The sequence below is a fragment of the Serinus canaria genome, chromosome 17 (genome assembly GCF_022539315.1).
Source record: "Serinus canaria isolate serCan28SL12 chromosome 17, serCan2020, whole genome shotgun sequence".
In the NCBI taxonomy this organism is placed as follows: Eukaryota; Metazoa; Chordata; class Aves; order Passeriformes; family Fringillidae; genus Serinus; species Serinus canaria.
The window spans coordinates 5267391-5294097 of record NC_066330.1 but is presented as its reverse complement, the minus strand read 5'-3'; the positions used below and the strand labels follow the sequence as shown (position 1 = coordinate 5294097).

Below are 26707 nucleotides of genomic sequence, written 5' to 3'. Positions count from 1 at the left end.
CCGCGCACACCCGTCCCTCGCCGGTGCGGGCAGGGAGGGCCGCGCCCTGAACAAACATGGCGGCGTGAGCACGACGGTGGCCGGCAGGGGCCGCTCCACCCTGTGACAGCCCCGAAACGACAGGGCCGGGCGGCGTGCCCTGCTCAAAGATGGCCGCTGGCGGCTTCGGCGTGCGCGGAGGTGGGAGGTGAGGGGCGGCCGGGCCGGGTTGCGGGAAGATGGCAGAGAGCGAGGGGCGGACAGGTGAGCGGCGGCCCGGGGCTCTGGGAACCAGCGGGCTGTGGGCTGCGCTCAGGGCCTCTCAGGGGCGTGCTCGGGGCGGTGGAGCGCCGGTACAGGGCCCCACGCTCCGGGGGTGCTGGGCCGAGGGCGCCGGGCCCGGTTTGCGGGGGGCGGTGGCAGCAGCTCCCGGCCCAGGGAGGGGGAGGAAGGGGGCGATTTGCTGAGGGTGTGAAGGACTTGGGGCCCCCGGGTCTTGGCACCACCCCAGGGCGAGGTTGGTTCTCGGGACTGAGTCTCTGGATCGGGGATCCCTGTGACCCCCAGCCCGGTTTTGTGGTTGGTTCTCTTTGACTCCCCCTCCTCACACGGTGACACGAGCCTGAGAGTGCCTCCTCTGTCCAAACTGCTTCTCGTCATAAAGCTGACCCATCACAGCAGTAGGCTTGGACTCCTATGTACTAATCCCAGACTATTGTAACCCCTGCAGCCCTCGCTGTTTTCTTCCTTGAGTATTCCTGGTCTCCTCACTAAGAGGAATTGCACAAAGTGTCAACCAGAAGCAGTGAGGCTGAGAAACAAACACAAAGAGAGGAAAGGAGTTCTGTTAATGGCAAACACCCAGATCAGGACACTGGCCTGGGATTTATGTGTCACCTGTACTGATGGACACATCAGTGTTTGCCTTTTCACTTCACTGCTTGGGAGGTTTTCATTGTTTCCATGTTATAAACTCTTAAAAGCAGAGCTCCATTGCTGTGGTGCCAGTCGCTGTGAGTTGTGTGCTGAATTTTCAGAAGAGAGACACACGTGTCTTTAATTTAAATTCATCACATGTTGTTCCTCTCATCCTCCTACCTGGAAGTTTTGCTGTAACTTCTGCAGGAATGAATTGAACATTGCAATATTCAGGGCAGGAGATGAGGCTGAATTTGTTCTGTGCATGGGGAATGTGAAAGGCAGAGAAGTCCAATGACTGTCAAAGGTTGTATGACAAATCTACAGTGGACTCTGTGTGGTTCCTGGGACTTTGGATCCCTTTTAATCTGGTCTGCCTGCTAGAAAGTGTTGTGGAAAAGGCTGCTGATGCTTCTGGATGGTGTTTTCTACGTCAATGCAGCTGTTGATATTTTAAGGAGTTGGAGTTTGGTGGTGTTTGGTAGGGAGACAGTGCCTAAACTGGCTGGGTTGAGGACAGCAGTTGCTGGAGAGTGTCAGGGCAGCTGGTGCTGCATAAGTGCCTGCAGATTTTCTGGGTTTAAAAAGGTAAACTGAGTGAGTCTGACAGAATTCATCAATTGGCATTAGTGCCCAGGTTCCTTGACAGTGCTCTCTGCACTCCCTATTAAAAGTTGCACTTATAGGAGCATAATATAAATTACTTTAAATCTCTTGGAATTTTTCTGGTTCTGCAGGTTGGGCCCTGGGTTCAGATGCTGGGGAAAAGATCCCCTCTAATTCATTAGCAACTCACATTTGCATTAAATATTGCATCCTAGGCTCTGAGAGGGCTTTGAAATGAAACCATCTTCACAGCTTCCACCTGGAACAGGCTGTGTCCCATCATCCCCCAAGTCCTGGTGCTGCCTGGACCAGAGCTGTGGCTCTGGGCTGCCTTTATTGCACTGCTCCAGCTTGTCCATGCAGGAATTATCCTTTCTAGAAGAATGAAGGTCAGGCTTAACACTTAAAAACAAGGCAGAGTTAGTTTGTAGGAGAGCTCAGTGCTTCAGCATGACCTGAGGCTTGGCTGCACTAGACAGAAATAATTAAACTGGCTGGATGTTGCTTTTATCTCCTGCACTAGTATCTCTGTCTGAATGGGACATGCATCTTTAACAATGAAAACAGACATAATGCTTCTGTCTGAAGGCTTGCAGTGTCCTTAGGAGGATGTTGGTGAGGAGGACTTGGTGAGATTACAGCCCAGCTGGGATGGATTTGTGTGCTTTGTATCTCCTGAGAAATAAAGCTCATTTCTGAGTGAGAAAAATAGAGGATTTCTCCTTCCCCAGTGCCTCTGTTTTATCTCTTTTTTTGCATTTCCCAGGCACCTCTGAGGAGGTGGCTCCTCCTGTCCAGCAATGCTTCATGGTCCCCAAAAAGGAGATAAATGTGGTTTCCGACATGGCCAAGTGGAAGCGATCTCAGGTATGGCTCTGGGGACAGGGAATAGTGGAAAATGCTGCTGATCTTTTGGTGGCAGCCAGGTCTGGTCTGGGAAAAGCCAGGAGGTAAAGGAGGCTTGGGCAGAGAATGGGCAATAATTGAATTTGTGTTTTAAAGAAGAAGAGTTGGTGCTTGTTTGTAGGAAAATTACTTGGCAGTAATGATTACTGCTCCCTCCCAACAAGCTGGATGAGAAGCTGGTGACTGTTTCATCCTTCCTGGTCTGTGCTTTATAACCAAACTGGATTTACCCAGCTCTGTTTGAGCTCACCATAAACATGGTTCTGCTGCCTGGCCCTGGTAGCTCTAGCCTGGGTTGGTTCCTTCCCACTGTGCTGTTCTGGAAAGGACTCTAGAGCTGAGCCCTTCAATTTCCTGGATAATTTTTGTTTACAGCCTGTGTGGAGCTGGTGGAACAAGCAGGTTCTGCCCTCTCTGCCTTTGAGGGATTGGGGTGTTGGCCCAGACTTGTCCCACCTCTTAGGAGCAAATTCTTGCTTGATGACTGATGAGAGATGTCTTGAGAGAAACTGAGGTTATAGCCAGGTGTCAAGCAAACCTCTGGGTGCAGCTTCCAATTTCAGTCTCCTGGGTTTAAGGACTTGCTCCTGGTCGGGATTTTGAGGCACGGAGGGAGAAGTGGCAGTGTGCTGCTGTGGAGCTGCACTGGAGATGATGCTTCCAGAACAGCAAATCTAAAGAGAGAGAGAGTGAGGAGCCTGGGCTGTCTCCCACTTCCCTTTCATGAGCATGGGGGAAGAGTCCAAGGTGGAAAGGGAAGGTCTGGGAGCAGCAGTACAGAGCACAATGCCCGCACACAGCTGAGACTCTGCAGAACTGAGGAGTTTGACTTTGACCTGATGGGAGCTGAGGGAATGATTTTGGGGTCAGTGTGAGCGTTTTTAAGATTCTCCTTTCTGAAATTTTCGCAGCGATGTAATCACCACCTGCCTTCTGCTTCTGGGGCTGCCAAACAGGGCAGCAGTTTCACAGCAAGACCTGCACCCCCGGGTATATCCAAGGAGGCCCTTTTGCATGTTGGGAGAGGTTCCCTTGGGGTGCAGGATGCTCCTGTGCTGTGCTTTCTGCTCTGGCAGACCCTGGGCTCTCCCTAAAGCTCTGCCCTCTTGGTGTTTTCACAGGCATATGCAGACTACATGGGCTTCATCCTCACTCTGAACGAAGGTGTCAGGGGCAAGAAGCTGACCTGTGAATACAAAGTTTCAGAGGTAGGACAAGAGTTTGGATCCTCTTGTTACTTCTTTCCTGCCTTTTTTCACCTTTTTTTCTTTTGGCTTTACAGTTAGTATTTCCTGGGTGAGGAATGAATTAGTAACTTATCTGGGAGCCAAGGGAGATTGAATGCAGTTGGGCTATGGTTGGGGATGCAAATGTCAGGATGCAGAGACTCTGGATGTGCTTGGTGGATGGGAAATTGAGCAAGTGGGTAGAAGGAGAGGTGATGCTTTGAAGATGTGATATTCTCTCCTGGTTGCAGGCAGAAGGCTGAGATGTCTCTACCATTCCTGTTCCCCAAGTGGTTTTTCTGTAGGAAAATCTGTGGGCAAACCACTTCTCTCCCTGTCCCTTCTCGTTGCTCAGGCTGTGTTAATTGCACCCATCTCCTCAGCCCAGGCTGTAGCTAAGTTGTGCAAGCTCTGGTTGGACAGTTGTGACCTCAAGGTGTGTCACCAGCTGCACCTGCCTTGCCCAGGGTCCTGCTAAAGATCCTGGGGCCTGCAGAGCTCGCAGGGCTGCTGGGCTGGGCTGGGAGATTTCAGTTTAACCTGTGAAGGAGGTTTAACCTGTGGGGCAGGATCTCCCCTTCCAAGGTGTTAAGCAGAAAGCACCTGGTTTTCCCTTTGCATGAAAGTGGCTGTCACTTGTCCCTGCCTGCTGCCATGGCCAATTTTAATGGCTGTTCACCTTCTCAAGGCATAGTGGAGCCAGAGGGAAAGGGCAGGCACCCTCAGTGGTGTCACTGCTGCCCTGAGAGCTCTCTGGGTGCTGCCAGTCCACAGAGCACACATTGGCCACCAGCTTTGCTTCCTTGTTGTACACTGAAGCCCCTTCCCTTGGTCTGTGCTGCAATGGGGAGATCCTTAAGTTTTACTGATCAGGGCTGTGCAAGAAAGCTGAGAGTGATGTAAAAAGATCTAGGCAAAATAGGCAGCAGACTAGGCCCTGTGTTTATAGCTTCATTCTGGTGTGGGAAGGCAGCTGATGATGGTGTTTAATCCAGTCTTCATGTTTGAAGTACTGTGTTGAGTCCAGCCTTCCATTCTGGGAGGCAGTGTGAATGAGAAACTCCCCTGTAGTTCATGGAGGGGATAAGGGATAATGAGTCTCTCCCTAGCAGGCTTTGTGCCCCTCTTTTGTTCCTTCAATTAAGTAGAAACTGCTGTCAAATGCTGCTCTTGCTTTCTGCTGTTTGCATTTCACCTTTAAGTTTTGTCTTTGTCATGATCTAGCTTGTTCCCAACCATTCACAGAGCACTTCTAGGGAAACAAAGCATTAAAAATGAACAAAACAAAGAGTGGGGGAAAAAAACCAACCCTCTTCACAAGCCCTTTGAGCTGTCAGGAAAAGCTGTACCAGGGCTGTGTCTGCAAAAGAGCCCTCTTGGAGTGAATGTTCTCCATCCATGGTCCCAGTCCAAGTAACAAACAAGAGACACAATCCCAGCTGCTTGGGAAGTAGCAGGGAACAAATCTCATTCCCTACACACTGAGGAGAGCAGAAGCCTGTGACTTGAGGCACAGGTGGAGCATCCCCAGGGTTGTCTTGTTGATGGGGTTGCTTGTTCACACAGGCTCCTTTGTAGATCAAACTGCTTATCTGTGCTTTTAAAGGCTCAGCCCCTCGTGGCCTCTTCTTGCATCTCTGCTCAGCTTTCTTCTCTTTTGCTGTACCTGCTACCGACGTGCTTCTGTGCCATCCCATCTTCCTCCCTGATCAAATGCCAGGGACACCTTCCTTTGGCAAATGACCTCCTGAAATCCTTTCTGCTGAATGCATATCCACTCTGTGAGTTACTGGTATTGCTTTGCCATGAAATAAAAAATGGAAGTATGGTCTGCTCTGCTTTGAAAGAGGCAGCTTAGTGGTTTCCAAAGAGTGTGTGTCGATACCAACCTTTCTGCTGGATCCTGTGGGAGCTGAGCCCCCTTGGAGACTTGCTGAGCTTGCTCTGCTCCTACTGACACATTGTGTGGAGCTGTCCAGGGTTTGCTGCAGGCATCTGACAGGCACTGATAGCAGACTCTGGCACAGACACCGTGTCTGGCACAAGGTTGTGTGAGTGATAGGCTGTGACCTGCCTTTCCCTCCTGGAGGGAGTGCTTTCCACGTGGGGATCCATCAGCAACTTGCTGGGGCTGCAGCCTGGAGCAGTGGCTTGGATCAGAGGTGCAGTGCAGTGAGGAAGACGAGGTTAATTTTTGCCATGCAAGGAGCAGACCTTCCTGTCAAACAGCCCAATGCACTGGGGGAAACTGGTTGGTCTTGTGGCTTGCTCTGCTTCCAGGAAGGAAGTGGGGAAGCAGCAAATGCTCCGACTGTAGCAGCTCCCCATTCTGACAGGGCCTGAGGAGCCCAGAGGGGGAGAGTTGGTCGCCACAGGCAGCTTTGGCTGCCGTGATGCCTCCTCAGCACCTCTGTCTGCCTGGCCCCTGCTCTTGAGAGCTGCTGACAGGTCTGTGCTCCGTAGGAAGCCCTGTGGTTTGCCTTTGGGACCGGTGGCAGACTCAGGGTCAAGGAGATGCAAAATCAGCACAACGAGAAGTGCAAGGAGAGCAGGGGGGAGCCTGCCCTTGCTTTGATCACTGAAAAGGTAAAGCAAAAATAGAGCTTAAAAACCCAGCCAGGCAAAACAGGCTGCAGTGGTGCTGATGGCTGTGTTCCCATAAGCTCCTTTCTCCCGCACAGGGGTCAGCCCTGGATGTACAGGCTTCCTCTGCTGGACAATGGGAAGCTGCTTCTTTTAGTTACCCCCTTTTCAAAGGGCCTTGAGCCCAAAATGAGCCACAGCTCTTTAATTATTTATTGATGTGGCTGAGCCAGCAGCTGGGTCCTGCTCTCCTGTGTTCAGTGGGGCTGGGCTTTTAATCCCTTTAAAGCCAGCGAGTGGGGAAGGGGAGGTTGGGCTCTCTGCTCCCCAGGGAAGGAGCTGGTCCATGCCAGCCATTTATCCAGGCAGCACCGAGTGCTCGTGGAGAGGGTTTGAAATACGGTGGCTGCTCATAATGAGCTGCTGGTGCCGGCGGATAAATCACCAGCACGATTTAATTATTTAATGCAACCCAGTGCTGGGGATGCTGTTGCTTAATTGGAGGGGAATGCAGTAGCCAGGAAGGAGTAGGGCTGAGTCCAAACATGGCCCAGTGCAATGGGAATGTGTTTGATTCCTACAGTGTTTCGGGAGCAGGGAGCTGAAGCAGAGGGGGCTTTGGTCCACATGTATGTGGAGCACTGGTCTGTTAGTGCCTTCAGGATCACCAAGAGCTTTAGGCTGTCTTGTTCCTTTTTTGTGTTCTCAGTGTGCTCAGGTCTTGTCCCGGTCTCTGGTCTGGCTCAGTGGCCAAATGTCGAGGTCCTGGGGTGGGAGGATCCCACCATGTCCTTGGGGTGGCACCTTAGGAGTCACTGTCTGTGGAAGGCTGTGTCTGCTATGAGACCCTTCCCCCCAGGAGTGACCTGCAGCTGGTTCAGTGGCAGCACAGCTCTGCCATGCCTGGCTCTGCCCACCCCCTCTGAGTGGCACTTCAAGGGCTGGAAACTTGCTGGGCTCTGCTGTTTCCTTGTCCTCCCGACAGCAGCGTGAAGAATTGAACCACAACCCAGGAGACCAGCCAGCTTCACACGGTCGATGCCTCCAGCAAAGTCAAAGCAGCCGCCGCTTCTGCTGTCCTCTTTGTCCCCTTGAAGGAGGAATCCCCTCTTGAGACAGAGGAGCCTACATTGCCCGGGGCCTGGCCAGCTGCTGTGGCAGCTGATGGCTCTCCAGCTGCTTGGAGTCAGGCAGGGAGAATCCCAGAGCCTCTGGCAGGCTTGACCAGTTGTCAGCAGAGCCTCCTGAAACTGTCTGGAGCTGCTAAAAGTGCTGCCTGTGGTGTTGCCTCTTGGTATGGGGGGGCGTAGCTGTTCTCCAGCCATTTGGGCCAGGCAGGGACATAGTGTGCATTGGCCAGCTCTGGTCTGACAGCACAGCTGGAGACATTGTGCTATGCCATCTGCTGCACCTCTTTTCCTTCCACATGGGTCCCTCACTTTCAGCACTGGGTGTGAGAAACATGGCTGTGGTCTTGCTGTTGTTGCTGTCTTCCCATCAGCTTTGTGTTTGAATTGAGACATTTCTCTGAGACCTTCTTATTCTTGTTCAGATGGGAGCACTGGTGGGCTAACCAGGCTGCCTCTTCCCCTGGGTAGGTTGTGTTTTGCCACATGCAGTGGGTGTCCCTGAGCTGGAGCTGCCTGGTGGTCTGGCTGGTAGGAATTTGAAGTAACAGGAATCGTGCTGAGAAGGTTGACTTGCTGTATGAATGTGTCGTGGTTTAACAGCATCAACTGCTAATCCTGGCTCCTAAGAGACACTTCAGGACAATTATTCAAGCCTTGAGAAGGGCCTTTAAATCACATCATCAGCCAGTGGTGAGGATGCATAGCACTGTATATGTGATATTCTTTATCCTATGGGGAATGCAGGACCCTTAAGATGTTGAGCCTGAGTTATTGTGTTGAAGGTCCCTTCCCTGCTTCTCAGTCCTGTGAGAACTGTTCTGCAGCTCTTCTCCAAGAGATTTTGGAGCACGGTGCTGTTACAGCTCATGGAAGATTGTGTGGGTGACTGAGGAGTCAGCCTCAGGCTGGGCTTTGTACTGGACTGCTCTCCTGCAGGGAAAAATGTTTTTTCTGTCCCCTCTGCATTTTGAGGAGGATTGGTGCAGCCCATTTCCATGTGCCTCTCTTGGGAAGCATGGTGTGGGCTTTAATCACTCCCATCAAGGGGAGAGATATCAGACTGAGGGACTGCTCTGTTTTATGTCCCTGTGACTCCTCACCCTCTTGCTCTCTGTAGCCCATTGAAAAGCTGGTGGCTCTGCTGAACACCCTCGACAGATGGATCGATGAAACCCCTCCAGTGGATCAACCTTCTCGCTTTGGCAACAAAGCCTTCAGGACCTGGTATGCCAAACTAGACCAGGTGAGCATGTCTGTGCTGTGTAGTGTTACCTGCAGCTCCCACAGAAGGGCAGTGTGCCCAGCAGGGGTGGGAGAATGGCTCTGTCACTGTGTGGCAGCCAAGCAGCTCACAGAGGAATTGCTCAGATAAGCCTTGAAGGATCCACCCCTTGATACACATCACTTAGCATAGACTTGGTGCTATCTTTTCCTCTTGTGAGGGCATATGGGCCATGTAAATGATCTTGGCTGGGTGTCCAAGTTCTGGATGAGTCACAAAGGCTGTCCAAGCCCAAGGAATTCCTTTCCTTTGTAATTGCCCACTGTGTCACAAAATGAGAGAAAGATCAGGGGAAACTGCTCAAATTCCTTCAGCTCAGAGCACTTGCCCTGCACCAAGCTCTGGAGGTGGCACAGTTCCAGTCCCAGCAGCAGTGGCCTTGCAGCTGCACTGCTGCTGTAGTGGTGCTTTTGTCCTGGGGATGGCTCAGTGAGTAACTGGTTCAATGTACTTGGGTGATGAGGCTTTTCTGTCCTACAGGATGTGTGTGGCCTGAATAGGTCTCAGGACAAGCTCTCCCTGACTTGTTCCATCTCTGGAGATGACTCCTTCAACAGGAGAATTTGCTCCTCTCTCATGGTACCTCCAGGCATTGCAGAGCACCATTGCAGCCCTCACGCTGTGACAACATCTGAGCATGGGGTGCCTTGTTCCTGGGGACTGTGACAGATCTGTGCTCACCCAGGGGAGTCTTTTGTGTCTTTCAGGAGGCAGAAAAGTTGGTGTCAGCAGTGATTCCCAAGCATTTGGCTGATGCTGCCCCAGAAGTGGCTGTGTACCTGAAGGAATCCGTGGGGAACTCCACACGTATTGACTATGGCACAGGTACCTGGGCTTGCACACTGGCCAGGGCTGGGTTTGTCAGGAAGGGACCTTTGGAGTTGGATGCTGTATTTATTTAAATACATCATTACCACTATTTTTAGGGCCAGCTTGAAATGAACGCCTTTTTAGGGCCCCCTCACCCCTCTGCCCTGTGTGGGCTGTGACTGAGAGCTGGGGCTGGGAGCTGTGCTAGAGGTGTGACACCCTTTCACATCTCATCCAAGGAAATGGGAACCAAGCTGTTCTGGGATGAGCTGTAGGACATGCTTCACTGCATGCAGCAGCCCTGCAGCAGACAGTTTAAAGGAATAAAATATACTAGCTTGAATTTGAACTAGAGTGAGAACCATGTTAATGTTCAGTAGGGGGTGTCTCTAGAGGGACATCATAATGGTCTGATGGTCCCTAGAAGGGAATCACTGATTACAGAGGGACTTTGAAATCTGAAGTTAGAAGCACCTGAGGAGATACTGAATTGCAGGTGAAGTAACCACACAGGCTTCAGTAAGAACTAAATACAGAATTGTCTGCATGCTCTGCTCCTCTCTGGAGGATAGCTGTGTCTTCACCAAAAGGCAGGAGAGCAGGATGAGTGCAAGGAAACATGGTTTTGGGCTTGGGCAGGGAGAGGAAGACGAGGCTGTGGGTAAAGGCTGAAGGACTGGAGGCTGTGCAATGCTGGCTGCAGCTCACTGGCACCAGGGGGAGATGTTGTCCTTGGAAAGGCTGGATGGGGTTTGGTCAGCTCAGAGAAGGAAATTCAACCTCTCCTCCCATCCCTTGTGTCCCAAGCCAGGGGCCCATGTCCCAGCTCACAGTGTCCAGACCATGGGTGCATTTTGTTCCTACACTGGAGCTGCACCTGTCCATAGTGTGGAACTGCTCATCTTGTGCTCTCCCTTCCTCCATGGTCCTTCCCACTAAAAGACATTTCTGGGTTTGTTGGTTGTTTCATTTCCTTGCTGTTAGCTGGAGGGTGAAGCTGCAGAGGCTTAGCCTGAGATCCCAGTACCTTCTGGGACAGACTGTTCCTGGCAGTGTCATGGGATCTGCATCCTTCCAACAACGAGATATTTTTGTAGCAGGCGGAAATCTGTTTGCTTGCAGATGTGAGGTTCTCTTGCATCCCCCAAGCAGATGACTCTGCAGTGTTCCACTTCCCTTGCTGTGCCAAGCTCTTGGGAAAGTCCCTGCCTCTCTCCCAGCATGCCCAGTTGGAGCTGTTTTCCCTTAAGAACTTCTTTTCTCTAAGTTAATGATCACCTTATGAATGTCTAGAAGGTATAATTTGGATGGGTGCTGCAGGGGGATGAAATATTGTCAGCTTGTGGCATTAACAGTGACAACAGGGTTGAGAGGGGACTGTGACTGCTGTGATTGCTGAAGAGCTGTTGTGGTGCCCACAGAAAGGTTGTCCTGGGGGGCCAGGGACACCTGTGTCATGTCTCTTCATGTCTTTTAACTCCAGGGCACGAAGCTGCATTTGCAGCCTTTCTCTGCTGCCTCTGCAAAATCGGTGTGCTCAGAGTGGATGACCAGATGGCCATTGTCTTCAAAGTGTTTAACAGGTGAGGTAATGGGAGGAGAAGGGCTGGAAGTATTGGGCTGTTTGGGGGGAAGGGTAGAATGGGAAAGCTGAAGACAATTTTAGACAAAATTAGGAGCAGATGTACATTTTAATGGACTGTACACTGACCCATTATAACTATCTCAAAAAGAGGTGATGGCCCCTTGTCTTCAGAAGCAGAGTGCCCTTCTGGAAAGTTACTTTAGAGGAGCACAAGTTACTGAACTCTGTGGGTGAGGCTGTGTGTTGTGATAGACAGGAATATCTGATCAGAGGATCTAACATCTCTTCAGGCATCAAAACTAAAAAATCTATGCAACTGTCAGGCCTCCACTGCTCCTCTAGATGTGTTTCCAGCTCAGGAGGTAGAGTTGATAGTGAGGAAACTGTTGGAATGGGTGTTTGGAGTCCAGAGATTTAATCCCAGCTGTATCACTGTTTGGTGGCATGGAAACAATTTCCTTCTATAGTATTTCCAGCTTTAATTTTCCACCTGAAAAGTGGAAGTAGTGATTGCTGTAAGGTAGAAAACTCTGTGCTCTTTTGGAAGTTGGTGAAGGGATGCAAAGTGTCAATGTTTTCAAATAACAGTGGGGATGAGGAAGGATCTGCACAATCATGAGACTTTGCAGATAAAACAAACCCCTGCCACTGGATTTCTCTCTGCATTTGGTGTTAGGTACAATCAGGCTGCTTTCTATGGCAAAGGAGCTGAATATATATTCTGTGAACTGTGCTATATGTGGGGGTCCTGCTTACAAGTGGTAAATTGTGTCCTTTCCCCAACTGGTTTTTCTTGTCCTCACAAAAGTCAAAGACAGGAGAAGGCTTTGCCTTAACCCTTTCTGTTCTCTCAGATACCTGGAAGTGATGCGAAAACTGCAGAAAACCTACAGGATGGAACCTGCTGGCAGCCAGGGCGTGTGGGGCTTGGATGACTTCCAATTCCTGCCTTTCATATGGGGCAGTTCCCAGCTGATAGGTACTAATAAAAATCTTGTGTCCTAGGTTAGCCTCTGCTCCATTTGTCTAGGTTGTAAAGATGGTGGGACTAGGGGCTGACTTTTAAATTCAAATATGTCAGATTTGTGTGTAATACAGCAGGAGAGTTTGGGGCTTGGATTTTTTTTTACCTCAGCTTTCCAAATGAAGCCGGTTGGGAGATGGAAAACTTCCTTGTGTAGTACTTCTGTCTTTATTGCAATGACTGCAATAAAGCTTTTTAAAAGGAGAACCTTGGTTTTGGTGCTAAAAAATGCATTTTCTGCTCTGTGGAGTTTTGTCCCCGCAGTGGCACTGGAGTGGGAGATGAGATAGAAAAGAGCAGCTCTGTGCTGCCTTTTAAAGAGCTCTGAGGGGAGGGTTGTGCTTCTGGGTGAGGGGCAGCACACCACCTGGTTGAACTTGGTCTCAGGAGGGGATTGCCATACAGGTTACTTCCTGTTGCCTCTTACTCTTTTTAGACCATCCAAGCCTGGAGCCTCGGCACTTTGTTGATGAGAAGGTGGTAAATGAAAACCATAAGGACTTCATGTTCCTGGAGTGCATCCTCTTCATTACAGAGGTGAGGAATGGAAGGTTTGTCCCACAGGGACTTTCTCTTGACATTAGATACTTGGCTCTGGCAGTGTTTTTTTCTTCCTCCTTTGCCTGTTTGCTTGTTCTCGTGGAACTGTGCAGATGAACCATTGTTGCATGGCAGAGGTGTTCTCCTTGAATGAGCTGAGACAGGGATGTTGAGAAGAAAGTGTAATTAAGCTGGATGGGCTGTGGATTGTAGTTGAAGGGAGCTGTAACAAGTGCAAACAAATAACTTTGGATCATCACATGGATCAGTCAGTGGGAGCTTGGATGGAGAAGACTGGTTCCTGTAGATACACTAGGAAGATGAAGGAGGAGCTGCAAAATGACTGGGCTTGCCAAGACAGCCTCCCTTCCCTGCAGCCCTTGGGTGCTGCCTGGCAGCCCTGGGCCTCTCCTTGCTTAGGGCAGGCTCCCAAACCTCTATGCTGCTCTGTCTCCTCCAGATTCTACTAAAAGAGTAGCCCATGGAATGCACCTTATTTGCAGCTGACCTAGAGCAGAGGTGGTGCTGAGATTCCCCACTTGGCAGCGCTCTCAGGACTGTTTCTCTCAGGCACTGCAGGGCCCTTTGGAGAGGGGTGGGTGATCCTCAGCTCCTTGGCAGCCCTGGGCTGTTTCTCAGTGAGGGAGCTCATGGCTTGCTGCCTGCAGCATCAGTGGAGGATTTGGCTGTGTTTCTCCCAGTTCCCTCACTGCACAGTCTGGACGGGGAGAGCAAGAGCTGCCCGCTCTGTTGTGGTGAGGGATTTCTTGTCTCTGGCAAGAGGAAGTTGATGGGATTAATTTTGAAGGACAGAATGCAGTTCTTCCCTTTTGTTCTGTTCACTTTCCCCCTTCCTCGCCTCTCTAATTTAGTGATTAGATGGGAAGGGAGGTTACAGACTATGAACTTAGCCTTTCATGTAGGAAATCTTTATAGGAGCCTTTGGCCCAAACCCCAGGAGCTGCTGTGTCAAGTCCTGCTAAATCTGGTAGGGTTTGCTGGTACTCAGCACCTCACAGGGTTTAACCCTTAGTGCCAAGATAAATCATACTGTGGGTAATAAAGAGGTGCTGTTGGAAGAGATCAAGATGAGGACAGGAAGCCAGGAGCCAAGATGGTCAAAGATTTATTTTAGTTCAGGCCTCTGTGGTATCCAGACACTGCACTGACCTGTTAAAAAACATACATCTCTTGAAATGTGTGTAGAAGATTCTGCAGCGCCCAGTTGACAGGTGATGTTTAAAATACCCAGCACAATCCTGCTGCTTCAGGTCACTCTGCTTCTGCCTGCAGCAAGTCAGCTTTTTAGTAGGCTTTTCAAATAAGTGATTTGAGCTCCTTTTCTGTGTTGTGAATCGTGGAATTCAGTGTTTCTTCCGAGATCCCCAGTGCCACCTGGTGGCAAGGAGCCCTCTTGGCCCTCCTGCCGTGAGCTGAAAGGGATGGCAGCAACCTGCATCACCAAACCCATGGAATATTCAATGCATCTCCGTGCAGGTTGCTGCTTCATTTTTATGAAGATTTTCCTTTTAAATCTTGGGTTTTTTCCCTCCCAAGCTCCCGGGAAGGCCGTGACTGCCACTAGGGGGGGCGAGGCAGCCTCAGTGCCCTCCAAATGCTTTCTCTCCAAAATCAACAACAAAACAAAATAGCAGGGAAAAAAGACAGAAGGGATTAAAGACTTTAATAAATGAACGATATTATTTTCTTCTGAGCTTGTCATCTGGAAACAGCTCTCCTTTAAAGGTGTTAAACATCTAACAAACACCACAGCAGTTCCCATAGTGGGTCTTGCCGAAATGAGAGCAGGTTTTGTTTCCAACTACAGCTGAGGAAGGTTGTTTTCTGTCAACTGAGAGAATATTCTCTTGAGCAGATACTGTTCTCAGCCCCCAGGTGTTGTTTCAGGAATATGAATATATGCTCTTGTGGTGTTTGCTAGGCTTGTATTTAAACCTCAGGCTTTTAAAGCAGCAAAGATGATGTCCCGGCTGAACCCCCCACGGCATCCTCCTTAGAGGAGTGCCCAGGCATGGCACTGAATTTTGCATGAGCTGACCTGATGTTGGGAAATCTGCAGGGTGGGTTTGGACCTGAACACATGGTTCTGGAACAGGGTGAGGTTTGCAGAGCTGGCTGAGACTTGAGTTGTTCCCCTGCTGCTGCCTTTGGCTGCCAAACGTGTGTGTGTGGTACCTGAAAGTGTGAGGATGAGAAGGGTTTGGGAGCATCCAGCATCCCTGTGGTGCTACAGAGGGGCTGTAGAGGACAGTGATGTAGGGCTGCCTGAGGAGAGGAGCTGGGTACACCCCAGCTGTTGTGGGGGATCAGTGCACTTGCCCAGATGCTCCTCTGAGAGCTCAGGGCAGGCAGCAGGAATTTCAGCTTCAATCTGGCTTCTAAATTTGGGAAGGGAGGGCTCGGGTTTCTGCTGGAAGGGAAGGAGCTGACAGGAAAGCACGGCCTCAGCCGTCCCCCTCCCCCCTGCACTGACAGAGGAACCATTTACAAAAGGCCGATTCTCTTGGGAACCGAGAGGCAGGAACGCCACGTCTGTGAGTAATTTCCTGCTCAATATGGCTGCTCTGACTCACTCTGTTCCCCTGGGGTCACTGCGGGACTGCAGCGCGCTCGCCGCCTCTCGCTCTCCCCCCAGCTCTCCCTCTTCGCCCTTTGTGGCTGGAAGGAGATGATTTTTTTGTGTTCCCCTTCTCATCCCTCTTATTTTTCCCGCCCCAGCTTGAAACCATGGCCAAGCCATCCCTTGCTGGACGTCCGGGTGAGGAGGGCCATAGTGGTGGCCGTGCCAGGCATGAGCTGGGACTGACCAGCTGTGCCTGCCTCCTTCGCTCTCTGGCTTGGGAAGGGGAGAAGAGCGCGGTGGTGGTGGCTGATGCCAGCTGTGCCCCTCTGAATGGCGGTGACACCGGGGGAAGGAAGGTTTGCCGTCAAAACTCTGGCAGCCAAACCTCCCGTGTGGGGAGAGGAGGCTCTGATGGCGCAGAGCTCCCTGGCAGCCGCTGCTTTGGGTGCCCACCGGTGCCAAATCCTGGCGCTGGGTAACGTGCCGGCGCTGCCGGGAGCGCCGAGCTTTGTGTGCGTGCACGTTTCATCCCGTGCCCATGAGGGAAGCATGTGGCAGAGGGGACAGGGAGCAGCTCAGCTGTCATCTCCCAGCTCACAGGGACCTCCGAGGGGAAGTGGAGATGCACCCGTGCTCTCCCAGCACCAGGCAGAGCTGCAGACCCGCTTCCCCTGCTGCTCCAGCCCCAAGGCCAGCGGGTTTGAAGCACATCACCCTCCAAACAGTGAGGTTTTTGGGTCCTCCCACCCTCTCCCTCTCTTTCTTTCTTTCTCTGCTGCAGGCTGGTGTCACACAGGCATTGCAGAAAGGCAGCAGCATTTTCCCAAAGCACATTGATTGGCCCTGCTTGCTTTTTTAGTGAGCAGAGAGGTTGTTTTGGAGACGCTTTTCCCACCCTCTCTCCAGGCCTGTGCGTGCACAGAGGGAAGGGGTTAGTTGTTCGAGCCCCAGGTCGGGAATGAGAGTCCAAGAGATTCCTCTCTCCCCACGCTCCTCTTTAGCGTGAGCTTCGGCCTTGTGGTTTCTGATGTCATGGGAACTTCGCTCAGTCAGAGTGGCTGTGTTGTATTTCTTTCTCTCCCTGAGGGTCTGTTTTTGTTCATGGAGGAGAAGGAGAGACAACCACCCAGGGAATCTACATGCAACTGCCCCTGATTGCAGCTTCCCTCCTGCCCTTCCTCCTCAAAACCCCTCGCCCTGGGAGGAGAAACAGTAGAGTATAAAAAAAAAGAAAAAAAAATGTAAAGCATCTGCTGCAAGCCAGCAGCTCGCAGCTCTGGAGCTAGTTTGGAGAGCATGTCCCCTCTCCTCCTGCTTCCCCTAGAGCCCTCCTCAGCTAGAGGCAGGTGTGGAGTGGGCTGTGGACACAGAGCTGCTGCCAACCTGCACTGCCCTCTGTATTCAGGGAAGGCAGCGATGGCTGTCGCTGCTGCTTGTTGTTGATCTGAATGGGGAATGAGTCATTTTCTTGGAAAGCCCAGCAGTGCTGCACTGGGAGGTTTCTGGGTAGAATAGGAACAGCGTTGAGCCAAGCTCTACTGGGGGGAAGAACAGGACTTATGTGGGGCTTTTTAAATACAGTCATTAAAAGGGAGGTGTGCAGAAGGAGGTCTGATTAGGAAAGCGTGGCAGGAAAAGGCTTAATTTTATCAGGGAAGGGGGGGAGCTGGATTGCCACGGCTTCATGTGATGTGGCCACAGCGGGAGGGAGCACGGAGGGAGGGAGGGAAGATGCAGTGAGGTGGCTGGTGCGTGGGTCACTGGGCTTGGTGGGAATGTTTGCTTGGAGAGAGTGTGAGCATGAGTCATTGCTGGTGCACGAGCTTCCTGGCTGGCCCAGCTCCCTCAGCCCTGTGCTTGGGTCTCTTTTAGATGAAGACAGGCCCCTTTGCCGAGCACTCCAACCAGCTCTGGAACATCAGCGCCGTGCCCTCCTGGTCCAAGGTCAACCAGGGCCTCATCCGCATGTACAAGGCAGAGGTGAGTGTTGTGGGCAGGGGGAGGCTGCTCGGCCACACACCTGCTCTCCCACAGTACCCTGGGTCAGCTCTTGTGCTGCTCCAGGTGTGGGGACCCCATCACAGCCATTTGTTACTTCTTGCTGACTGTAGCTTGGGAGCCCTTGGCTGTTCAGGTGCTGCTGGCTTGAAGGAAGCTCCTGCCCTGTGTTTGCCCCAAAACCAATCCCAAAGTGGCCATTCCTTGCAAACATGACTTTTGCCATGTGTTGTCTTACCATAGTGCAAGTGCAGATCTCCAAATAAGGGCAAATGTCTTGGCCTGCTTGTTCTTCTGGTCCACCATTTTACCAGCTAGAGGTAATTTATTTTAAATTACCATGCCAAGTTTCAAGAGCCCCAGAGCAGGCTGAATGCTTTCTCCTGATTTACCCTTTCTACAAGCCCTATCCATGCCATGTGCCAGCCCAGTGAGACCACAGCCACCTCTCTGGTTTGGCCACCTTCCGCCCACCAGCTCTGCTGGCATTGCCCCAGGCTTTCCTGGTGAACCCTGACCTGGAGAACTGGGCAGTTTTGGCTCTCCCTTATCTTCCTTCCTGCTCAAGCTAACCCTGGGCTTGAGGAAGCAGGACAGGAACCTCTGGAGGGAATGGTGTTGGCTCTGCAGGACTCACTGGCTGCACTAAAGCACTGGAGGAGCTGGGATGGTGGAATTCCCTGCTGGCACCGGGTGGGCGGGGACAGGTGGTGCCTGAAAGAATTAATCCCGCACCCTGCAGTGCTGCTGGTGTCAGCCATGCTCCTGTTGGGAGCTGGGACAAGCTCCTGTTTCTGGGACACACAGCTCTGCTCAGGCCCAGAGCACAAAGGGGTTAACTGTGCCGAACGGCCGCTCCCTCCCCCAGCCCTTCCTCTGCACTGCACATCCTGTGTTTAGGTTCCAGGCCACATACCTCTCTAATCTGTGAGGTGTCACTCCCAGGCCCGCTGGCTCCTTCCGCCCCCAGCTCAGTTTTCCTCCCAGCCTCCAAAGAGAAGTGGGGCTGGGGCTGACCCCCTTGCCTGGCTGCTCCTGGGAAGGGTGCCCAGGGCTGCTCCTTGGAGAGGGGCTGTCCCTGGGCTGTAGCTCTGTCACAGGGGCTGGAGGCACTGCCTGCTGGAAAACCCTGAGCTGGAGGCTAAGCTGTGAGAGCTGAGGGGTCTGAAGGGAAGACCACAGCACTGTGAGTGCCTTTAAAGTGAAACACAAGTGTCCTAAGACCTAGAGCTTCAGTGTGGTCTGCTGCTGCCTCAACAGCCTTGTCGTGGTCCTTCCTTTCCTTTGGATCAGTTCCTTCACAAGCTGGGTGCTCCCCTGGCATCCCACATTCCCTGGGATGTTCATGTGCTCCTGCCTGGTACCCCACATGCCCTGTGTTGTGGTTGCTCCTGCCTGTACATGGCTGGAGGAGCTTGGCAGTGATGAGCCCACAGTGCAGTGCAGCATTCACTGATGTCTTGGGGCCAGTGTGCTGGCAGATCTACCTGTCCCCTGGCTGGAGAGAGCACAGCTTGGGGATTCTCTAGAGACTGGGAGATTCTTTGGCTCTTCTATGTGCACCCAAGAGATGGTCTTTTCTGAAGGCCTTAGTCTGTTTTGAGTAGCAGGTGACTTTCAGTGTGAAAATGCTGGATCCAGTAGTGGTAGGTTTCTAGAAATATCTGAGATGTAGCTCAGAATGCAAAAACTGCTAGGAAGGGTAATGGTACTAATTTAGGCTAAAGTGTAAAAAATGTTGAGTCAACTAAAGAGCTTTAAATTTAGTTTTTTTCCTCAGATAATGTTTGTAGGCCTTAAAGGACCAATCCTAAAAACATGATCCTTGTGCAATGTTGTCCTCTCTTGCCATGGCATGGAAGTTGTGTTCACCTGGATAGGCAGAGGAGGAGAGAGGGCACTCCTGCTCAGGGGTCCTTAGGGTTCTTTACAACAGATATATCTTTAGATATAATCTTTTCTGGGGAGTCATCTACCCTGATGCTGGCTCAGCCAGTTCCTGCCTGGCTTCGGAGATGACAGGGGTGTGGATGTGGACACGGCAGCATGGCTGGGCAGAGCTTTCAGTTATGGTGTGCCTGGCCCTGCAGGTTACACCAACATTTGCAACTGGAGGATATCTTAGACTGATTTTCTGGGAGGGACACAAGGTTAGGAGTCACTTAACCTTCATCCTTTGCAAACTGAATCTGTCTGGGTGTCTCAGGCCAGGCACAAAGTCACTGCTGGAGACCTTGTCTCTTTTCTTCTGGCTCCTGGTGTATTTCTGATCTCTGTGTAGCTTTCACCAGTGCAGTCTCTCTGCAATTAGCCACTGCCAGCATTAGCAGAAGAGAAGTCAGCAGCACCCCTCAAGTACTGACATGGGTGTTTGTCCAGCTCAAGGCAGGCAGCTTGTGTGGCAGAGCCTGGGGCATGTGATGGCAGAGAGAGGGAAGGTTTGGGGTTGGAGTGTTGCTTTGTCTAACTTGCAAAGTGAGAGAAAGATTTCAGGTTTTATTTGTTTTCCCCTCCCTTTTCCCTACCCCTCTGATCACCCATTGCAATTAGATCAGGTGTAATCAGACACTCAGCTGGAGGCTCCAGCTCTGTAACACACCTGGGGTGGCTGAGAAGTGCTGGGTGTTGGACGGCGCTGACCAGGACTGGAACTGAGTGGGGGCAGCAGCAGAGGAGGGGGTCACTTGCTGGAAACAGACCAGGAGAAATCCCACTTAGTGGGAGTGGGGCAACCCCCAGACCTAGTTCATCTAAAAAGCACTCCAAAGGCTTTATCTCTTCTCTGTCTCCTCTATGGGATGGCTTTAAACAGCTGACAGAAAGCTCAGGCACAGGCATCCTGTGTCTGTGTGTCCAGGAGCTGTGGTCTGGATCCAGGCACTCCAGGGCAGATGAGCAGTAGACTGAAGACAATGTGTCTTCAATTCTGTGTATTTATGAAATCCCAAATGTGTCTATTTATAATATAATGGGTGAAGACGTGTTTGCTTGAAAGTCCATGGGCTTTTCTTATTCTCTCCATCAAAGGCAAGTGAAGAAGTCGACAGAATAGTGTGTGGTTAAAGCAGCAGCCTTGATGTTTTTCCCCTGAGTCTGCTTTTGAGTCTCCTGACCTTTCCTTCTCTGCAGTCAGTCAGGAAATACTTTCCATTGTAACTAATCTAGTCCCAGTTCCATCTTTAAAGATTGGACTTGTTGCATGAATCTACTTCCCAGTTGAGTCCCAAGCAGTCCTTCAGTGGGATCAAGATGGTGGCAAGAAGAAATAAGCCTGAAATTGAGCAGGGTACAGTTGAGTTGGGTACAGTTTCATCCACAGCTGATGCAAGGAAAGCCTGTACAGCTGATAATTCAGTAAACTTGTGCTAGTCCTTCTGAATAGAGGAGGAGAAATTTCTCTGCTTATCTCCTCTTGAGCTGGTGATGTGTTACATGGAATGGATACCCCTTCTTCCCACTGGTGGTAAAGTCTCTTCATCTGGAGCCCAAACCAGTCTGGTCTTCCATGGGACTCCTTGGAGCTAATTGGGCTGACATTTCGAGCTGTCAGCATTTCCAATGTTCATTTCCCTCTGCTCTCTCCTCATGCCCATTTTACCCAGCCCTCCTTCCTCTGGGAGTTTGTCTAAGTGGTTGTGTGGAGAGACAGCAGCAGCTCTGAGCATTAGGAAGCTTTGAAGGTGACATGCCCTGATGTTTGCAGGACTTACTTCTCCTTGGTGCCTTGCCATGGCGATTTGTGGTTTTATGCCTGGCTCTTATTCCCCAGGATGGATACAGCCATGCTGTGCTTTCACCACCTCCAAACTTGTTTGGCTCCATTGTGCTGGTGCTTGGAACCAGTTGCCTGACCTCTGGCTCCAAAGGGATTACTGTAGGCCTGGGCTTCTGGGCACTAATCTTCCTGCTTGCCCATGATGACAGCACAAGGGCAGGGTGCCTGTGCCTGAGTCCTGCCTTGGGGTGAGAGCTGTCTGCAGCACACAGCTTCCTCCCCAGCCCCAGAGAACTGCAGCAAGTCCAGTTTGGCCCTGTGGAGAGCACAAGACTCCTTCCTATGGAGAGCTGTAACTGCATCATGGCTGGTGAACATACACTGCTGAGCTCTATGTGATGGAGTGGAGCCTGCTCTGTGCCCTCTATGAGGTTTGGGCAGTCTTAGTCTGCAGTGACTCAAAAACAAGAGCTCTGAGTGGCTCTGCCAGACAAGTGTTGGCAAACTCTGACGTTATTGACCACAGTCCATGACCTTCCTGCTGTTGGCTGGTGAGTGGAAGGGGCTGTGCCCTTGCAGCCCCGCTCACCCTACGGAGAGCCCTGCTGTAGCTGCAGGAAGCAGCTCTGAGCTAATCTGCTTTGTAGTGGATCTGTGTGACTGACCTGTGATCCATTACTCTTCAATGGGAGGTGGGAATTTCAGGGGTGAGGGGTTGCTAGAAATAGGATCATATCTTAAACTATAGCTGCAAAATCACTGGTGCTTGTCCATCAAAGACCTGAGAGTCTGGAATGCAGTTTGGGCAGTGCCTTGCAGCTGCACAATGGTGCCTCAAACCCAGAGTGTTGGCACTGGCCTGGAGGGGAGAGTCTCTCTGCCCCAGGGGATTCTGCAGTTCTCAGTGTTTGTAGGATGAAACTCTTCAAAGACATCAGCTCGAGCAAGGAGAGTGGTGAAGGAGAAAGCTGCTGACATAGACATGCTGCTTCTGCTCATGCTCCAGGCCTCCCCATACTGAATTTCAGTAAGAAAAAGACTCTGGCTGAAGGGAAGAGGATGAGATTATGAAGTGCTACTGGCCTGAGAAGCCTGACTGGAATGTGTGGGGGAAAACATGGTGCTGATCCTCTGCCTTTGTCTGAGCTGAGTGGCCCCGGACCCTGCAGGCAGGATGTGGCTCAGGCTGTGTGTGTAAGGTGGAAATGTCTCCTGAATTCACCTCTCTTTATCTCTCCTCCTGCAGTGCCTGGAGAAGTTTCCTGTGATCCAGCACTTTAAGTTCGGCAGCCTGCTCCCCATCCAGCCTGTGACATCTTAAGGAGACCGCAGGAGGAGCCAAGGCAGTGGAGGCACAGCACGGCGCTCTTCCTCCTCCCCTCACCCCTCCTCACCACCCAGCCCATCCATTCCTGCACATCCTCGTCAGCAACCACAGATCCAAAGCACAGGGATGGGACCTGGAGCAGCTCCTCCTGCACGTCCTCACCCTGGGGACTTCTCCAGTGGCCGAGCCGGGGCCGCGCTGCTCCGCTGTGCCGCATCCCTGCCGGGAATGGGGATGGGTTTGAGCAGGGGCTGCCCTGCAGAAAAGGCCCTCTGCTTGGCTTCTCAAGAGAAAGGGGTGTGGAGGGGAGGAAGGCACGTGTGTATGTGTTGGGCAGTGGTAACTGCAATTTCCCTTTTGAATTTCATTGGAGTTTCCTGTTGCTGTTTGCTTTGGGAAACCGCTGTCCGGGGTGAGGTGTGAGCCTGTGCGTGTCTGTATCAGCCAGCTCTGCCTGCACTGGAGGTCTGTGGGTTGTGGAAGCCCAGAGTACCATCTCTCCCTTTTTCTGGGTAAGGAGAGCGCCCTCCCTCCACCTCTTCTGCAAGGTTTCCTGGGTCTTCCTTTCTCACTTGCCCCTCTTCTCTTGGGTGAAGCTGGGAACCTTCTGGGCTGTGGGCATCTGAGCTGGCTCTGGAGCTGGAGACAAGGTCCCTGGAGGGACCCAGCTCTGTGGGAACAGCTATGCAAAGACACTGCTCAGGCCCCCTCTTAACTGGCAAAACCCCTGACACATTCACATACATCCATAACTGGGTCCAACCTGCCCTCTGCAATCCCCGTGCTTTGCTGCTCTGGGGCTGGGCTGGCCTCAGTGGCACAAGGTGACTGTGGTTGCTCCTGCTTGGTCATAAATTGTAGTGACACCCCCATGGCAAAGGGATTTCCCCATGAAGCAGCATGATCCCCGGCTCTTCAAGGGGGACATCCCTGGAGCACAGGCAGCATGAGGGGACAGCATGCAGCTTCTCATGCATTCATATACTCTTGCTGGAAACAAAAACATAGGTAGCCCAGGACAGCAGGTTATACCTGGAGAAAGCTCTTTTCCTTTGTCCTTCCCTGCTGGTGTTGCTGTGCTGGACCTCAGGCAGGAGAACCACACTTGCGGTGCCACCAGCAGCAGTGTGTTGAAGACAGGTGGTCTGGATCACACCAGCAGCATCACTGGAGGGCAGAAAGGGCTGGTGCTGTTTTTGAGATGAGCTGTCTGTCCACAGGTCATGACCAAGCTGGTGCACAGCTTTGCAGCTGCAGTGGGGATGTTTCTTCTTGGGGTTCCCAGGCTGGGTGTTGCAGGGACAGAGTTCTGGGTTGGTGTTTGCTGGGGATCAGGAGCAGCAGGAATCCTTCCTCTGGCATTCCTGCAGACCATGAAGGGGCTGCCCCCAGCCAGGCTGCTCAGCTTTTGCTGCTGCACTGCTTTATTGCTGGGGTGGGAGGAGAAAACATGGTTGTGATTTTTTTTCTTTTTTATTATTATTTTTTCATTATTTTTAACAGACCTACACACTCCCTCTTGTAAAGGTTCTTGCAGGCACTCAGGGGAAGGAGAGTAAGAAAGGAGTCTAAGTTAAGAGTTGGTGAAATGTCCACAGAGCTGAAGCAGAGCTTTCTGGCACTGTTGCTGTCCTGTCTGCTCCTGGCTTGGCCCTGGGCAGGGAGTGGGGGACAAGGAGCTTTTGACCTGCCTGAAACAACTATAAACTTCTATTTAAAATGAAAATGGAAGACTGGGGTAAAGTCTTGTTTTACTCCTAAATGGGATGTATTTTGTCTTTGCTTTTCAAGTGGATCCACTCCTGGAATGTTGCTGGAGATCTGTGTGCTTGCTGGCACTTGATGAGTCCATCTTCAGTGGAGCAGCCTGTGGCTGGGGCAGAGACTCATGGTGTCTCCACCTGTGTCCCCTCACGTTGCTGTGTCTTTTGGCAGGTGTCCCCATACTTTAAATAACTGTGCAGCATCTGGCCAGCAATGGCTGAGCAAAAGCCCTTGGTTTTCTTTATCTGCCTGAGGGTCAGGAAAACATCTCTCCAGGTTGTCTTGTGGAAATGAGGCTTCCATGCAAAAGGATGGGTGGAAATTTTGACATGGATACATGGGAGGGACTCCAGGAATGTGGAATACAGCACCAAAAAGGGTGGAGAGGTGCTTCCTTCCCCTGCAGCTGCAGCATTGCTCCCTGGGACAGTGTCCCTGGGCTTGGGACCTGCGGAGGCGGTGGGAGGAGACTCACACACAGCTTTGTGTTTGTTGTTTGCCTGAGTCTGCACATCTGTCCTGCTGGAGATTTTGGGATGTCAAGCAGCTAATTCTCGTTTGAGTCCTCTCAGCCCGCTTGGGATGTGCCCCTGTCACATGGCAGCCACTTGCTTTGCCTCCCTCCTGCTCCCAGTGACATCCCCAACGGGCTCAGCTCCTCTGCCCATGCACATGGCAGCACCCAGGGCTGCTCCATGTCCGAAGCAGCACTTCCCACCTCCCCCCGTGTTGTAGGTTTAATTAAAGTTTCTGTGTTTTGCACTGGTGACTGTGTTGGTCTCTCTCAGACTGGGTTTGCTCCTGCTTTGGGAGCAGAGCCAGTGAATCCAACAGCCAGAGCCTTTGGCACAGGGAAGAGGCCCTGTGGAGGCACTTGCCATGTCGGTGGTTGACCTCGTGCTTGCACTAAAATTGGTTCTTTATTTAACTGCATGATCAAGTACATCTGGTCTGTCTTTGTGTCCTTCCAAGGTGTCTTTCTGTTGTATTGTGTGGTTTATTTATTAACTTTTTTGCTGTGCCCACCCCCTATCCCATCTGACGTTTGGCAGGTAGGTGATGTGCAAAGCCTGATCCCAGGCCAGCAAACCTCTTGAAGATCAGAGACTCTTACAACCAAAGGATGTTTGAGCCTTGTTTCTAAGGCAGGGTGAGAACTGGAACCTTTTCCTTCAGATGTTTTTCCTGTCCTGCTGTAGGAGCTGACTCAGGACTTCCAGCATCAATGTAGTTCAGCAGCTTTGTTGGACTTATAATAGACCTGGATTAAATTAAACCTAGACCTTCTCACAAGTGGTGGAAGGTAGCGTAGCTGTGCTTAGCAAATGCTCCTTTTCTTGTCTCTGGGCTACATCTTCTCCATCAACACAGGCCAACTGTGAGAGCTAAAAGTGGCAGCAGGGTGGAGGGGTGGATGGTGAGCAGAAATGTCATCTTGGATCACAAATGTTGTCTTTGAAGGCACTTGAATTCGTCTTGAGCGTGTCCCTCGATGAACATGACGCGCAGTGAAGGGGAAGGAGATGTAGCGTGGGTTTCTGGCCGTCTTCCCCCTCAGCCCACTGACCAAGCCATTTTTTTTTAAATTCAGTTTTCAGAGCTGGATCTTTGGGGTTGCCATACGTAGGTCAGTTAGTGTTGCTGTTTAACAGCTGTTGCCTTTGGACGGGGTGCGTTTCCTGAATCGCCGCCAGCCTTGCCCTGTCTCTTCCTTCACAGCCCTCCTTTACAAGTGATCTCTTATGGCAGCCAGTGATGAAGTAAGAGTTGAGAGAAGCAGCCTCATGTGGAGATAGAAGTAGCAGAATAAAAAATAGAAGTTCTTGATGTCATTGTTGCTGTATTAACTTGTCCCTGGTGTGTGGCTCAGTTCCACTGTCCTGTGCTGGGATCCTGTGAGTGGATAAACAAAACAGCCCCCACAGCAGGACCTGCAGAATCTGAGCAGGCACTTGCCAAGATGAAGATGCACTTTGTACCCCAAGGACCTGGTGCTGAACCACTCAAGAGCCCTGGACTTTGCACTGTGTCCCTGCGACTGCACTGGCTTCCTGAGAGAAGAAAGGAGGCAGAAATGGGTTGGAGGAGGTGAAACTGGTTGTTAATGATAACTGCTAAAGTTACCTGAACTCTCCTGCTGCCAGTGTGCTGGTGGAAACCTTTTACAGTTGAGAAGCTCAAAGAATCTTCTTGCTGCTTCAAAAAGGACTCCCTTGGCTCAGAGGTAGAATTTAACAGGACTTTTGGAGGTCATTTCATGCTCTAATATCCAAGAGGAGATATCTTCATCGTTTAACTTTGCTTCCCCTTCAGTGGATGAGCACTCTTGCCATTGACATTGGAGAAAACTCCTTGAACATCCTGGGGACACACAGGGTCTTGTAAAATTGTGCCAAACTTCAAACTAGGACGAGCCAAATTGAAAAAGGGTTGTCTCCACATCAGATTCAGCGAGGGCTGAACCGTGACGGGCATCATCAGCTTGGAGATCGGCTTGTTGTGAGGAGTACAAGGCTGTAAGCAGGTTTTGGAGGTTAGAAAAGGCCTTTCAGGGGGTGGAGTGGTTGCTTCTGCTTGCTATAAAAAGCCTGGGCTTGGGAATGTCTACATGGGCTGGCTCTGTGCAGGGCATTAAAGCAGTTGTCGCTAAAATTGGAACGAGTCCCTCCCCATGTTCCCAGTTCCAACTGTAACATGGATAATAAACAACATCAAAATCCCTTATTAGAA

At 51.4% G+C, this 26707-nt stretch overlaps 1 protein-coding gene across 3 annotated transcripts in view; it reads left to right on the top strand.

Annotated features, from left to right (window-relative positions):
- The window catches only part of PTPA (protein phosphatase 2 phosphatase activator), a 26884-nt gene extending 177 nt beyond the window's left edge, over window positions 1–26707 (top strand). Inside the window, exons 1-10 of one of the 3 annotated variants that reach the window (XM_018917731.3) lie at window positions 5–187; window positions 2270–2370; window positions 3531–3617; window positions 8466–8591; window positions 9338–9455; window positions 10924–11023; window positions 11880–12004; window positions 12486–12586; window positions 17046–17153; window positions 22133–26707. In XM_018917731.3, coding sequence (XP_018773276.1) covers window positions 2311–2370; window positions 3531–3617; window positions 8466–8591; window positions 9338–9455; window positions 10924–11023; window positions 11880–12004; window positions 12486–12586; window positions 17046–17153; window positions 22133–22207 — 900 coding nt within the window. In that variant the 5' untranslated portion in view covers window positions 5–187; window positions 2270–2310 and the 3' untranslated portion in view covers window positions 22208–26707. Of the gene's footprint in view, window positions 1–4; window positions 244–2269; window positions 2371–3530; window positions 3618–8465; window positions 8592–9337; window positions 9456–10923; window positions 11024–11879; window positions 12005–12485; window positions 12587–17045; window positions 17154–22132 lie in introns of those variants that run through there. The other 2 variants (XM_009093438.4, XM_018917732.3) reach the window with 2 other exon arrangements.